Source organism: Kogia breviceps, chromosome 2, assembly GCF_026419965.1.
Source record: "Kogia breviceps isolate mKogBre1 chromosome 2, mKogBre1 haplotype 1, whole genome shotgun sequence".
NCBI lineage: Eukaryota > Metazoa > Chordata > Mammalia > Artiodactyla > Physeteridae > Kogia > Kogia breviceps.
In genome coordinates this window covers 129,534,749-129,550,571 of record NC_081311.1, presented here as the reverse complement: position 1 = coordinate 129,550,571, position 15,823 = coordinate 129,534,749, and the positions used below count along the sequence as shown (strand labels likewise).

The following is a 15,823-nucleotide window of genomic DNA, read 5'->3' as shown; positions in this document are numbered from 1 at the left end:
ACTCTTTCAATCCTTTGTTTAGGAGGAATAAAAGTCTACTGCCAGTGTCCTAAGATACTAATTTTCATTAATACCTTTTATCTGGCGTACTCTACCACAATTTTATCAAAAGCTACACTTTCGCGTTAAGCAACTCTTGTCTCTGTTTTAAGATCCCTTTTTAAAATTCATTTCTCGGGCTTCCCTGGTGGCGCAGTGGTTGAGAATCCGCCTGCCGATGCAGGGGACACGGGTTCGTGCCCCAGTCCGGGAAGATCCCACATGCCGCGGAGCAGCTGGGCCCGTGAGTCATGGCCGCTGAGCCTGCGCGTCCGGAGCCTGTGCTCCGCAACGGGAGAGGCCACAGCAGTGAGAGGCCCGCATACCGCAAAAAAAAAAAAAAAAAAAAAAAAAAAAAATTCATTTCTCAAAAGGCAAACTAGCAAACCTCTCTCTTTGGAAGGCTCCCATAGAGCAGGAACAGATTACCTTAGAAGCGAGGTATTTCACTGCATCCTCTCTTGGTCTCTGGTTCTCAGGAGTATCAGACACAGACCCAGGGGGGGATTTAGCTGCATTGATACCACTTGTAGAAGAACTTGGTGAAAGCAATGGAGTGAAAGGAAGATCCTGGGAGGAATCTGAAGCTGCAGCGAAGAGACTAGTTTCATTATTTACAACAAGGATAGGGTGGAATATTGAACATATTTCTTGGTCGGACCCAGAGAGTATTTTAACAGGTAATGAGTGCACATGGTAACAAATGCAAAGGCCCAAATGGGGATACAAGGCTCCCTCTCAGCCCTGTCCTTCCACCATCCAGGTGCCCTCCCAGGAGAACTGCTGTTTTTGGTTTCCTTTATTAAATTCCCTTTTATTTAAAAAAAAAAAAAAAAAATCTTTCCTGGCTCACTTGTCCCTGTTTACCATGTTAGAGACACTTTCTTTTTTTTTACATATAAAGTAAGCTAAGAATAGTCAACTATTTGGCCACTCCTTCTGATTTTAGGTTAGTTTTTATACTTTTGGTAAACCTGGCATAGAAGACAAAGGCTGTGGAAAACCGGGTGCAAACGAATTCTGCACAGATGCCTTCTGGCTTGCTGTGCCAGAAGTCTAACCCACTCAGTTTTAAGACCCTGAATTCCCCAGAGCATCTGATCAGGCCTCACTGCCCACATCAAGAGGGGGACGGGCCTGACAGTTGGGAGAACACCAGGGAGGGCTGGCCTCAAGCCAGGTTATAGCTGCAGAGGACCATGAGAGATAAATATTGATAGTTCTCCAGCATACAATCGCAAACCTGATACAGCAGCTGGGACAACTGAGGAAAATGGGGAATTTATGTCTATCCAAACAGCAATTTCCTCCATCTATCTTACAGTAATATAATAAACTAGACAAGCAGTTAGACATGGACATACTTTTCGGTGATGAACTGGGGCTGTTGGAAGCAATCTGCCTCATGCGGCTTCCATGGCAGCTCAGTGCCACCAACTTAGAAATGATCGCCGTCTTCCCAAAGCCCACGTTTCCAACAACCACTGCTCCTCTGTTTTCTGTCAGTTCTGTGTTCCTCAAGTTTTCTTCTATCCGGTGAAAGAGCCAATCCCTTCCCACAAACACAGAGTCTGTAGTTATGCTCGGTACTTCAAACAACAGGGGTTTCAACAAAATGTCTTGCGGCTTGTAGGGAGCAAATCGTGCTTAGAAAAAAAAAAACATAATTATTTTAGAAGAATGACATAATTTTATACACTTAAAAACTCAGTTTATCATTGTTTGTATGTTACTTTTAGCATAGACTTTGGTTTTACAACACAAGGGATCTGGAAATATTAATGTTACCAGTTTGGTTCTAGTAATACTTCCTAATACCTCATTTATCATACCCTATTGGCCTTACAGAGGGTCCTATTAAAATGACTTTCTAGTCCTTTCATGCTTCTAAGTTATTCTCATGACTCAAGAGAGACACACAGAGGATTAGAGAAAGTGGTGAAGGGACCAAACCATGTCTCATCAGTTTATCTGAAACAGTACTTAAGACATGTTTCTTCCACTCCTATAGGAATAAAATGGAAATACATTTTCCCTGGAGACAGAGTCCCAGCTCTTATCTGGGTGTGGTGGCGCTTTGCACCCCTTATGGTGGGATTATTGACCGCCCACCTGTGCACTTCGGGGAGCAGCAGGAGGTGGCCCACACAGCCCAAGGAACTGTAAAAAAGCCTAATCTTTGTTGGTGACAAAAAAATCTAGTGAGTGTTAAAGGACTCCTCACCAAAACAACGTATTGCAGAATAATTTTTCAACTCCAGAAGCAAGTTAATCACATAGTATAAGGAAGAAGCCCCCAAACTGTTAAGGATGGCCTCCTAGCACACCTTACACATAAACTTTTCACACACACACTTCATAGCATGTTTTTAAAACAGCTGGTTTGAATGCTGGTTACCACAGACTTTCCGTGTTTAGTGAATGAGCTCATCATAGCCATGCAAAGATAAATACCTTTAACTTCCTGTGCCTTGCCTCTGGCCGTATTGTGCCATGGTAACCTAATTGATGTCCGAAGGGGAGCATTTCTCTGTCCGTCTAAATAACTCAGATCTTCCAATTTGGTTGAGCTCGTCGCTGTAATATTAAACTGAAGTTTAGTCTCTTCAAAGTTGAGTTTAATATCATACCCAAACTACTATAAATTATAAATTACTAAGTGATATCATTTCAGGCTTTCAACAAAATTTACTTCAGGGTGGTTTTGGTTTTGTTTGCCCACGCCAGTTAATTTTTCTGGCAATGTCGTTAACTTAAAAGTGGACAAAACTAAGTGCTCCTCATTCTTGAGTCAAAGTCACGTTGATATGGTCGCCAGAAGTCTCCATTACTCCTGGAAAGAGACAGACCTCACCAAAAATTTTTATGAAGAAAACTGACAATCGAGGGTCACTCAGTAAAGCTTCAGTACTGACTGCAAACACGCAGCACGGTGACTTGTCTTCTCTGCAGCTCCAGGGAGCCTTCCGCTGTTGCTGGAATTCCAACCTTGTTAACTATAATTGAGCAGATTCTGCACGGACAATTCCACAGTGCTCAGAACCCTAAAAGTCAGCTTTTGGCGGTAAAAGTAGGCGAGTGGACTTTATCAGAAAGCTTCAAATTTTTATGTATACATTATAGATTACATATTATACTATATTACATCTATGTATGCATTTTTTAAATTCTAAAAATAAGTAATCACATTTACCTCTGATCAAATCAATAAGACTCATAGCACATAGCTACCTGTTAAAAAGCATTAAGGATCATTAACTGAAGCATACATCAGTTCAATTATAAAAATAATCAGTACAAAATAATTTTTTTTAATTCTTAGCAAATCTTTAAAGCAAATATACAGTACATGTTTTTGCCTTAAAAAAATGGAACCTCCTCTTATTTACATGCACATCCTAGGTCACAACGAGAAATATCTAAATAAAATTAAACCTAATTTGGTTTGTGGGTTACGTAGTCCAATGATAAAGTACCGACCATCCTAGACATATGATTATCTTACAGGATGATAAAATACAGATATCATTTGAGGGTAAATGATGGGGGATAGGGACTCATATTCCCAGGGCTAAGGCTCCTAAGGACTGGCGAAATCATTAGTGCAACAAACTTTGGAGGGACAGAAGTCAAGTTGGGCCATCTGCCTGCTGAAAACCCTCTGGCTACCCCACGGGCTCTGACACAGCTGCCGACCACCTACCAGGACCATCTGCCCAAACTAGGCCCCTCCTACTTCCCCTCCTAAGGCCTCAGTCCTTTTCTTCCTCACTGTTAGCACCACCTCCTCTCACTCCTTCATTCAACGGGCACCTGCGTGGATCCATGGCCTGGCTCTGTGATGGTGTGTCCCCTCTTGTTGCAGTCTCCAAAGGGCAATCAACCATGTGCCCTACTCACCTTCCCAGACCATGGAGAAAGATCAGACACCTTGACTCTAAAAAAAAGCACACAGTGATGCTTCTTCAGTGCATATCCACAGCCTGTTCACACACCGCGTACACATTATGTCAATATGCCACACAAATCTTTCTTGTTAGAAAGATTCAGCTAACTCCTTATGCAGGACTTCCAAATGGGCCTAAATTATGGGAATCCAACGGCAACCTCTAGCTTCTCTCCAGGTCCTTCACAACCAGGGCACGTGAAACTTCTCGGAGGGCCGCCAAGGACCACAACCATCACCCTGGCTCCCTATCATAATATAGCTTGCAACATATTTCCAGGCTCCCACCTGGGACCTCGGACTCTGACTCGGGCCTCTGCAAATGCCCCCTTCCTCAGCACGCCTCGCTGTGAATAAACACACATGTTAAAAGCTGAGGTAGAACAATCCACAAACTGGTTCAGTTCAGAGCTGGAAGAGCCACGACTGCCTGACCGGCTGCTGCTTCAGCCCCGGAGAGCACAAAGACGCCTGCAGCCTCCAGAGGTTTCCCCATTTGCCTTTCTACCCTGACCCGTCAAAGCATGACATTCAGTTCATAATCTTGTAACAACCGAAAGGTTTAAGAAGAAGAGACTATGAAGGGCATGCCAAAGAAAGGGTGGCAAAAAAGCCCTAGTTTGACACAGAGGCAGTAGACAGTGGGGTTCTGGATGCCTCTTTTCAGATATCCAGTCACCACAGCTTCAGCTCCGAAGCAAGCAACAGAGCGGCCCCAGCAACTTCAGAGCTCTATTTAAAACATGAATATGGGGGCTTCCCTGGTGGCGTGGTGGTTGAGGGTCTGCCTGCCGATGCAGGGGACACGGGTTCAAGCCCCGGTCTGGGAGGATCCCACATGCTGCGGAGCAACTAGGCCCATGTACCACAACTACGGAGCCTGCGCGTCCGGAGCCTGTGCTCCGCAACAAGAAAGGCCACAACAGTGAGCGGCCTGCGTACCGCGATGAAGAGGGGCCCACGCTCGCCGCAACTAGAGAAAGCCCTCGCACAGAAACGAAGACCCAACACAGCCAAAATAAATAAAATTATTTATTTCATTAATAATAATAATTTAAAAATTTCCTCTGCACTGCAGGAAAGAGTGTTTTTTTTGGGGGAAAGGGGGTGGGGTGGAGGAGAAGCAGAGGGAGACTTCTCCAAGCTGAGCAAAGGGAAGCATCTGGGGAAACACCATGGATTAACCTATCAACGGTAAATGCCATGAAGTCCAGGGCAATTACCAGTTAGAGTTTCAAGAAAATTGGCTGGTAATTTTGCTTGTTGGTTTCCTACACTAAAACCACAGTGTTCTGTGATTCACTTAGAATTTCAAAAGACAAAAACAGGTAGTCCAAAAGGCAGAACCCAGGGACTTCCCTGGTGGTCCAATGGGTAAGACTCCATGCTCCCAATGCAGGGGGCCCAGGTTCGATCCCTGGTGGGGGAACTAGATCCTGCATGCCGCAACTAAGAAGCCCACATGCCGCAACTAAGAAGCCCACATGCCGCAACTAAGAATGGGAGAAAATATTTGCAAATGAAGCAACAGACAAAGGATTAATCTCCAAAATATACAAACAGCTCATGGAGCTCAATATCAAAAACAAACAAACAAACAACCCAATCAAAAAATGGGCGGAAGACCTAAATAGACATCTCTCTAAGGAGGACACACAGATGGCCAAGGGGCACATGAAAGGATGCTCAACATCACTAATTATTAGAGAAATGCAAATCAAAACTGCAATGAGGTATCATCTCACACCGGTCAGAATGGCCATCAACAAAAAATCTACAAACAACAAATGCTGGAGAGGGTGTGGAGAAAAGGGAACCCTCTTGCACTGTTGGTGGGAATGTAAATTGATACAGCCACTATGGAGAACAGTATGGAGGTTCCTTAAAAAACTACAAATAGAATTACCATATGACCCAGCAATCCCACTACTGGGCATATACCCTGAGAAAAGCATAATTCAAAAAGACACATGCACCCCAATGTTCATTGCAGCACTATTTACAATAGCCAGGTCATGGAAGCAACCTAAATGCCCATCGACAGGCGAATGGATAAAGAGGTGGTACATACATACAATGGAATATTACTCAGCCACAAAAAGGAACGAAATTGGGTCATCTATAGAGATGTAGATGAATCTGGAGATGGTCAGAGTGAAGTAAGCCAGAAAGAGAAAAACAAATATTGTATATTAACGCATATATGTGGAACCTAGAAAAATGGTAGATGAACTGGTTTGCAGGGCAGAAATTGAGACATGGATGCAGAGAACAAACGTATGAACACCAAGGGGGGAAAGCAGGGCGGGTCGGCGGTGGTGGTGGTGTGATGAATTGGGAGATTGGGATTGACATGTATACTCTAATATGTATAAAATGGATAACTAATAAGAACCTGCTGTATAAAAAAAATTAAGTAATATTCAAATATTAAAGAAAAAAAGAGTCCGCATGCCACAACAAAAATCTCACATTCCACAACTAAGACCCAGTGCAGCCAAAATAAATAAATAAATAAATATTGTTAAAAACAGGTAGAACCCAATTACCCAACTTCTGGATTATCCAAGGTATCATTTTAAAGGCGTCTCATTCTGCTTTTTAATGAAGGAATAAGGTGTCCGTGTCATACATTTTGATGCGGCATATACAGTAATAACCTGACTGCAGCTTTCTAAATCAATTCCTCTTCAACAAATGCTTTTACAAAGAAAAATCTCTGCAGAGCAGAACAATCACCATAGCTGGCCAACTTACTTTCATAACCTTTGACCAAAAAATTTCACTGTATAAGACAGTTAACACTGAAGCAACAATGCCAGTTCTTTGTAACAGGCTCAGTGACAGTACAGGCAGGCAGCCTTAGGAACTTGTTTCCATATCCTCACCCCCCAGGGGAACCATGTCCCCTGGGGAAGCTGGCATCACCCTTCCTTCACCTGCTAGTCCTTACTCTGTCTGCCCTCACATACCACAACACCTTTCCTATCAAATGGCAATTTCTCTGTGTTTACATGGATCTTGACATGCAAACACTTCCAAGAGATTTCAGTATATGGTCCTTTCCATTTTACTTCAATCCTTCGAACACTGAGCGTTGCCTACTGCCCTGTTTGTAGCAGCCTGCCTTCTAATCCCTAGATAAACAGCACTGCATATAGTCTATAACCTGAGTCTTTTATTCTTTTCAATGATACTTGAAAAATCTTGGCATTCCCTCTTAACTGAGGTTCAGCTTTAGGGGTAAGAGGGTAGGCAATGAAGAATCTACCAGACTCCCAGCTTGTTAGCAGAATCGGTACTATGATGTAAGGCACTGGCCTATCTCCCTCCAAAATATGTTTTTAGTTTATAAAATATGCAACACAGAGAAATGAGCAAATCCATTAGGCTAGGCAGTCACTGCTCAACACCAGAGGTAAAACCCTCCCAATTCCACAGGAGGTCCAGTTCAAGTGCATCCATAGATGCTAATGAATGAGCTCAGCAGAAATCAGAAAGGCCTGCTCTTATCATCACTGCAGTCTACTGGAAACGCTCAGCTCATACCCACTGTCACTTCACGTGGCAGGAAACCACATAAAAGAACATCAAGCAGAAAACATAACCCGAAAGGGGGTCCTTTTACCACTGTTAAAGTAATTTATTAATGTGTTTCCTAATTCTGAAATAGCTTCATTAAATTGAATGAGTTTGTTATTTTTGTTGAAGTCAATAAAGCTATGAAGTCCTGGGATAATACAAATGAACCATTCATCATATCCAGGTAAAAATGGTCTAAAATGCCTTGGGTGCAACATGTTATGCCATAGATAGTGGGAGGGTGATGGGAGGACACAAAAGCTTCTGGAAGAATCATCACTCAATACGCATAAAGCTCTCAGTACTTCCCTCTGGCAGGCAGTCCAAATCCCTTTGAAAGTGAATTAAGAGTTGTGTCTCTGAACTTTTCCATTAGGGCCATTTATTTATCAGCTGCTTCAGAGTTCCATTGTAAAACACACCCAATAACAACCAGAGCGGCCTGGCACATCCCAAAGGAGCAATATAAAATCACAGAGTAATCCTTTGATGTAGGAAGAAAGATCCTGGGTCCAGGCCTTGGCAGAGGAGAAATTTAAAGCACCTCATTGGTAGCAAAGAATGATCAAAACAAGTTCCTCTTCTGAATTCAACAGAAGAGCACTGAGTTTAGAAACTTGGGACCTTAAAGCAGGCACGACAGCTCAGATGCAGAGCTCCCTTCCCCACCCACTGAGAACTAGTCTCCTTGCCTCACAACCACTCACTGACCAGTCAACCAGCACCAGTCACCACTTCTGCATTCTCTTCTCAGCTCTGGCTGCCACATCTGGCTGAAGGCATGTCTGTCTCACCTATTTTCATTTCCTTGATGGAGAGCTCTATTTCCTGCTGCTTATGTTTTAAACTATGAGCTCCTTTAAAACTGAATTATACAAAAATTGGACTTCGTATCTATGTGATGGACCTCACTTACAAAAAATTAGTTCGAAAGCTGGATTAGAAATTCTTTGAGCTAATATTAACAAACTCATTCTAAACAACAATTCCCACTGACCAAGCTGTAAATCCTGAATTAACTCCTGCTCAAAATAACAAAAAACAAGGACAGAGTTTTTGGTGCTTTCTTCCCTCAAACACAAAGAGCCAAATAGTCTAAATATTAGATTTAAAGAAGTCCAGAGGGGAAAGGTCACTTAAAGACCATTAAGTGCAGCCTTATGTTTACATATGGGCTTACCCTCATGTTTACAGATGGGTAAACTAAGGCCTACAAAAGGTAAGGGCCTGACCCATGATCACAAGTTTGGCCTGTGTCTGGATTAGATTCCCAAGTGAAGAGAGTGAGTAGGGGGCACCTCAGACCCAGTGAGATCACCCTTCCAGGGAGAGGCGTGGCCTTACCTGCAACTGAGTTGGGCCGTGGCATTATTAGCGAGCTGGAGCTCTGAGAATAAGGGACCGGACCATCTCCAACTGAGGCTTCGGCTTTGGGCAGCACACTCTCCGCTGGCCCAGGGGGCTCCTCTTCTGCCACTGGGGAGCAATTATCTGCCCTGCGGTCATGAAGCACTCCCTTCTGTACCCCTAACCTTAGGCTTCCGTCCTTATTCCATTCCAAACTGGAGCCACTCCGGTCATCATTTTCGGATGAACTTGTAATTGTGGCTGAAATGAGAGACCAAAATACTTTGAAGGAAGCCAGGAATTGCTGGGGCTGTTGAGAGTACACATACACACACACACACACACACACACACACACACACACACACACACACTCACACACATGCACACACCCTTCCCCATGATCAATGGAAAGTTTTCTGGCCCGCATAGATTTTTATCAAAGTATGTTTCATACAGTGTATTTTAGTAAATTAGAAGAATGTTGCTTATCAGGGGAAATAAACTGCTAAATCATTCTACAGGGGAGGAAAAAGAAAACTCTGATAAGAAGATAATGAAAAAGCTGTCTAAAAGTATCTGAGAGCTAACAGTAAATCTATGTAATTTGGAAATGATATAGCCTGTCTTTAACAAAGATGAATTGCTCACAAAAGAATTCAAATCTCATTAAATTCCCTTGAACCTTTAAGTATTTTTCCCAAATTAATAACATTTGTGTATAAAGAGGGGGCAGGGCAGCAAAATAGTTAATACAGAAAAGATGCAGGAGAAACAAAAATACAATTATAAAGTCAAGCAGAAAGTTGATCCTTAGAATTAAACTTTATAACATCTGTTCAAGACGATCCAGAGAGGCTGACTTGACTTTATTCCTTTAGCAGCTTAGAATGGAAACCTCTACGTAACCAGCGCCGGGAATACACAAGCATGGGAAGGGATATTTGATGGCAGAATTAAAATTTAACCTCTTCTAAGAAAAACAGGATGGAAAAACATCTTGGAAAAAGAGAACGAATATGATGAAGGAAAGCAGCAGCATTCACTCCACAAATCTACAAACAGCCACTTCTGATTTAAAGACGCTGAGCCATATGTGAACCACTTGCAAGCAACACTGGCTTGAGTCCTTGAGAATAGAGGCCAGGTACTCTGATCTTTATTTGGATCCCAGCAGCTCAGGGCCTTAACTGCAAGACTTAAATGGGAGTGCACAAGGTCAGAGTGCATTCAGGACCCAGCTGCCTGGATTAAGCTGCTTCTTCAAAATACCTGGATGATACACACTTTATCAGAAGGCTGGTGAATTAGCTCCAACAGAGTCTGTTATCTAGGATCAAAGGGTCTGAAGGGGTTTTGTTTTGTTTATTTTTACAATGCTCTTTATGGTTTAGAAGTAAGGACAAAACAATTTCCTCCTGTGATGCTACCGCAGGGTATCCCTGTCACAATTCTAAAACTATCTTTGCTCCTGCTGCCCCAGCCTGGACTTATCACCCACACTGCTTATCTCCCTGTTTAAAAATCCCTTCTACATGCTGAAGTCTCCTTAGAGGATTCACCACGAGCTGATCCCTTCCTTTTCTGGGCACGTAAATGTTTGCTTATTCAACGAATGAGCAAATGAACAAACTACATTTAACCTCACTGTTACTGGTTCAGGATTGTTGACATTATGTCTCTAACCAGAGTGTAAGCTGATTTGAGATGGGCCTGTCACATCTTTAGGGTACCTGTCATTACTCCCAGCATCTCCAAGTTTTCTAGCAGGCGTATTAATACTCATCTCTCCATCTGTTTGGAATCGATCACAGTCTTCATTGTGTGTTTTTTAAATGGATCATTCGTTTGAGCATACGTACATTAAGTAGGACTCTTTCCATCCTAAAAATGCAGGTGGTGGTAGTAATAGCAGCAGTTGATATTTATTGAAGGTTATTGTATATATCACGGATTGTGCTAAGGGCATCACAGGAATACTCTAATTTATTAATGAGAGTATTGCCTCAATGTCAATTAGTTACTAGATAACCCTATGAATAAGCTGTGACTGTGTTCCAAACTTTCATTTAGAAGTCCAGTGCTCAGGACTCAGAAAGCTTTTCCTGCAGGCATGTTGTAATTAGGTTCCCAGGCTACCCCAACACCTAAGTTACAGAAAGCGGGTGGGGCGACGGGTCTGGTTTTTATGTCGTGGCTGTTTTATCTGGGGGCACATATTCTTAAGGTGAAAAACAAACAATGTCAGGGTGATGTTCTTTCTCATTTGCTCTCCCTAAGTGCCATGCACTTCAGAATCAAACCTCTAAGGATCTGATCCTAACTCAGACCTCAAGCAGTGGGAACAGGAAGAAGAAGTAGTCCCAGATGGGGCCACAATTTCAAAAGGAGGATATTACGAGTTTACAGTATGTTTGTAAGTAGGAGACTCTCCCACTGCCATCAAGAAGTTCAACTAAGGGATGCGTTCCAGAGTCCACACTTACCAGGGTCCTCTCAGAGGCAGGCAGGTGAGGCGCTCTGAAGCCAGGCCCTCCCCCAAAGATGCTCCACTAAGATTGCCCCCCTTCACAACATTCCTCCCTGGGATCCAGTACCAGACCCAGGCTGACGGCTGGAAGCCCAGGAAGTGAACTTTCATCTCGGTTCAGGCACAATGCAGCTCTGAAGCAGATCCAGAACTGGGGCAGATAAAGGCCCCAGTTCTCCCACATGACCTAGGAAGCACACCAAAGAGCGAAGCTCCACAGTCTCCAAGAAAGGGCAAGTATTTCCTATAACAAATGACAAGCTACTCAAAAAATACCTATTCTTCTTCGAAGCTAACAGAAATAAACTCCTAATTAAGTTAACCCAGTCGCCTTCAAGTTTTAACACATACAGGGCAACACCCTAACTATGATGTTTCTTTAAAAAAAAAAAAAAGCTCTAAAAAAAATCAGTGCCATCTGACATTTTCCAGAGACTGGATAATCTTGAAAAGTTCCGTAACAACTCAACTTAAAAATTCTAACATCTTATTCCTTCAACTTCTCTAAATGCCAGTGTTCATCAATTAAGACTTGCCATCATCACTCAGGCTGGGTCTCAGTCACTCTGCAAACACACAGGATTCTGTAAAATGAGCAAATTATCAGGCCTTAAGTTTTACCAAGATATGAGGTTGGGCTGTGCCTTACAAGTCAGTATTAAATTAGGGTTGGGTACTGCTCATTGATTCTCATGGGCTACTACTTCCGACTCTCCATGTAACTTGAAAATTCCTTTTAGCCAAGGACAGGGGGTTATCTTCCTCTGTAGAAACAGCACATTTAACCAGATCTACTAGTGCACAGGGCTATACCACCTCCAAAGCACTTTCTAATTATGTTAAGACATATACATGATCACCACAACATGAGAGAAGAGGTGGAAAGGCTGAGAACCATCAATTCCACTTTATAGATATGGAAACACACTAGGGAGAAACTGATCTCTCTCTCTCTCTCTCTCTCTCTCACACACACACACACACACACACACACACACACACACACACACACACAGAGTTAGTGGTATGTCCAATACCAGGCCTTTTAATTTTAACTGCACATGCAGTGTGTATTAAACTCCCTTTGCTTTCGTACAATTCTCAACATGTAAAAGGAGTTCTGTAAAGTATCTGTGGCTAAAAAGTATTTTGCAGTTCATGAAATCTGCCTTGTTAAAAACAGCAGCCCCTGGGCAGGGGCTAGTGGAGAGAGGCCAGTCATGGGCTCACAGCAGCCAGGAGGAAGTCTGACTGGGAGTGGGGGAAGCAGAGATAGAGACCCACTCAGTCATTAAACGTTTTGCTATATATGGCACTGCAATAAAATGATTCCTTCTCCTTCCCAACTTTCCCTCATCCCCTCTTTGCCTATTGAAGGTTCTTTTATATGTTGAATGTTCACTTGAAATAGAATTTTAAAAAAAACAGTAAAGTCCAGGGCCCAGTAAGTAGTTTGGTGGGATCTAAATCAAATTGTAGGTTTAAAAGAACATCAAGAAAAAAAAAAAAAAAAAAAAAAAAAAGAACATCAAGAAATAAATTAAGGGACTTCCCTGGTGGTGCAGAGGTTAAGAATCCGCCTGCCAGTTCAGGGGACATGGGTTCAATCCCTGGTCCGGGAAGATCCCACATGCCATGAAGCAACTGAGCCCGTGTGCCACAACTACTGAGCCTGCACTCTAGAGCTGCGAGCCACAACTAGTGAAGCCTGCGCACCTAGAGCCTGTGCTCCACAACAAGAGAAGCCACCACAATGAGAAGTCCGGGCACCGCAACGAAGAGTAGCCCCTGCTCACCGCAACTAGAGAAAGCCCACATACAGCAACAAAGACACAACACAGCCAAAAATAATAGACAGACAGATAGACAGACAGATAGAAATACATTAAATTGACTAAGGCATTAGTCCAGAATTGTTTAGAAACTAAGGGTCATTGATATCAAACATATACACAGAGCCAAATTCTTCTCTCTGAGCTCTGGAAAAGACAAGAGGTGAAAAGTGCAAGGGGCTTGGTTCAAACTTTGACTTTTCCTCTTTTGAGGACCCACAAGGGGGTATGTCTCTCTGGGCCCACTACTTGGAATGGGCACATTTTTGTCTTACCTTACTAACATCATCTTGGGTGTTTGATTGTGTTTCTCTCTTTACACAGCTTACCAGGAATCTTAAAACTTTCTGCCCACTTATAAGCAAAATTAATAAAATCTTATGAACCTGACTGCTGACTTCATCTCTTCTCTCACACTCTTTCCCAACTCATACCTTCCCTAAAAAAGAAAAATCTTGTTTTAGTAAATGCCTATGAGCATTTCAAATCCACTAGGGAGGGATGAAATATAAATAAATAAGTATCCCTAGGAAATAAGAACAACAATAGTGGCTAACATGAATATTATAATAGCATTAATCATGCCCGGGCCCTGTTCTAAACTCTCTCCCTGGGAGAGAAAATCATATAGAAGAGCATATGTAAAGTGCCTCGTATATCATAAGGACCCAAGAATGCTTTCCTCCCCATACAACTGAAGAAAAATAAAGTAGCACTAAGAAAACCCAAACAAACATCTTTCAGCTTCTATATCCAGTTTAATGGTTGACGGGAAGAGTCTAACAGTTAAAACACGGAACCAAAGAATCAGAGACCAAACAAGAAAGAAATAGACTGGTTGCTTATGAAAGTGGAGGAAAGGAAGAAGTGAGTAAAAAAGGAAAATCCCACTAGTGCAGACACTGTCTCTCTGATCCGACTACATAAAGATCACCAACAACTCTAGAAAGCAAAGAACGTCCCACCGAGGCTGGGGCAAGATCAAAGTGACAGATCCAGGAAGCCACGGGCCCCACTACCTGGTCCTCTGGACCCGACAGCACTTGGTGCACTCCTCTGCCGTGCACTCAGGCCTCACATGGTTCAGGCTGCTGTGCCACACTCTGGACTTCCCTGAGTGACAAAGGGGGAAGACTGCAAGGATGAAACCAGCCTGCAGGAAACCTTCTGACAAGAAATGCCAGACTGTGCTTCTCCCTGTGCCCCACCCACATACTAACAAACCGTAGGGAATGAAGTCTGAGGCTACCAGCCGCCTGGGGGACTGCTCTCACCTCCGGCAGCCCAGCAAGGCGAGGGGCGGGTGAAGACACTCGCACGCATCGTCGCCTGGAAGGATGGGGGCAGGGGGGTGGCCTGAGTCACCTCTGGCTCCTCCTTCCACCACTCTGCATGGACAGCAGCGCGTGGCTCCTCTGGCCAGCCCTGGGGAACCACCGAGGGCCCTGCGCTTTGGCTTGTGACAGACGGATCTCTGTCCCAAATCTCTGGCTCAGCGCTCACGGCTGTGCACAAGCCGCACTCTGCTGTGACAGGCAGCAAGGCCAGGGGCCCGAGCCACAGCCACGTGGTCACAGCAGTGCTCGGCGGCGGGCCTCTCACGTGGAGACGCCCGAAGGGACAGCTGGGGCAGGGCAGTGGGGGAGGGGAGGGGAGGCCTCCTCACTCGGCCACCCCATCCGACCTCAGCCCCACCCCACATGGCCCAGACTCAGTGGGACAGGGCAGGCAGTGGCCTCCCGAGAACACCCTGCAGACCTGAACAACAGGAAGTTTTCTAGCAATAGCACGTGACGCGGTGTCCTGGTAAGGCTTCGCATAACCCGAACACCAAAGGCCTAGATGCTGGCACTTCTGACTTAGTTCAAGGACTCCAAAGAATTCTGGACTCTTCCAGAAAAAAACATAAGGCACTATTAGTGGTTGGTATTATTATGCACCTACGGCATACACCTTCCATCAGGGGGCGCTGTCATGTTTTGAACCCTTTTCAGCTAGTGACAACTTGTCCAAGTTTCAAAGGGCAGGAGACCATTCTTTGGTTCCACAGGTAAACAAGTTTTAAAATAGATACTGTGCCTATCTCTGTTGTCCCAGTACTGAAAAAACGTGCTCCTGGTATGCAGTCGGTGCAAATAAATGCTTCCAACAAAACAGCCCGGAGAATCCAACCACAGTCTGAATACAAGTATAGCAAGCAGTTTGCTAACTCGCATCACTGCCAAGGACTTCTTTCCCATGTTAAGTACGTTACCAAATTATATATGTAAAAGCAAATTTTCCTCCTTCACCCAAGAGATTAAAAAGCTTCTATAATTAAGGATGATTTTTTAAATTGCAGGCAGTGTAGCAAAATGAATAGTAACACAGATTTGAAACACTCTAAATAGTTATTACCAAATCAATTTCAAAGCATTTCAATTTAGTAGCAAGCAGGGCAAGACAGGTGGCAACAAAGCAGTATTAGCATAAAATGAAAAGCACAGGAGTTACAACAAGTTAAAAATGAAAATAAAGTACAATTAATTCCTCTTTGTGTGCCTCTCTC

At 43.6% G+C, this 15,823-nt stretch overlaps 1 protein-coding gene across 9 annotated transcripts in view; it reads right to left on the bottom strand.

Moving 5' to 3' along the window:
• Positions 1 to 15,823, bottom strand: part of TANC1 (tetratricopeptide repeat, ankyrin repeat and coiled-coil containing 1) — a 234,614-nt gene that overhangs the window by 55,679 nt on the left and 163,112 nt on the right. For all 9 annotated transcript variants that reach the window (XM_059051808.2, XM_067026098.1, XM_067026103.1 and 6 more), the window contains 4 exons: positions 8,912 to 9,175; positions 2,494 to 2,616; positions 1,404 to 1,685; positions 469 to 626 (listed from right to left, as the gene is read on the bottom strand). In XM_059051808.2, coding sequence (XP_058907791.1) covers positions 469 to 626; positions 1,404 to 1,685; positions 2,494 to 2,616; positions 8,912 to 9,175 — 827 coding nt within the window. The remainder of the gene's footprint in view (positions 1 to 468; positions 627 to 1,403; positions 1,686 to 2,493; positions 2,617 to 8,911; positions 9,176 to 15,823) is intronic.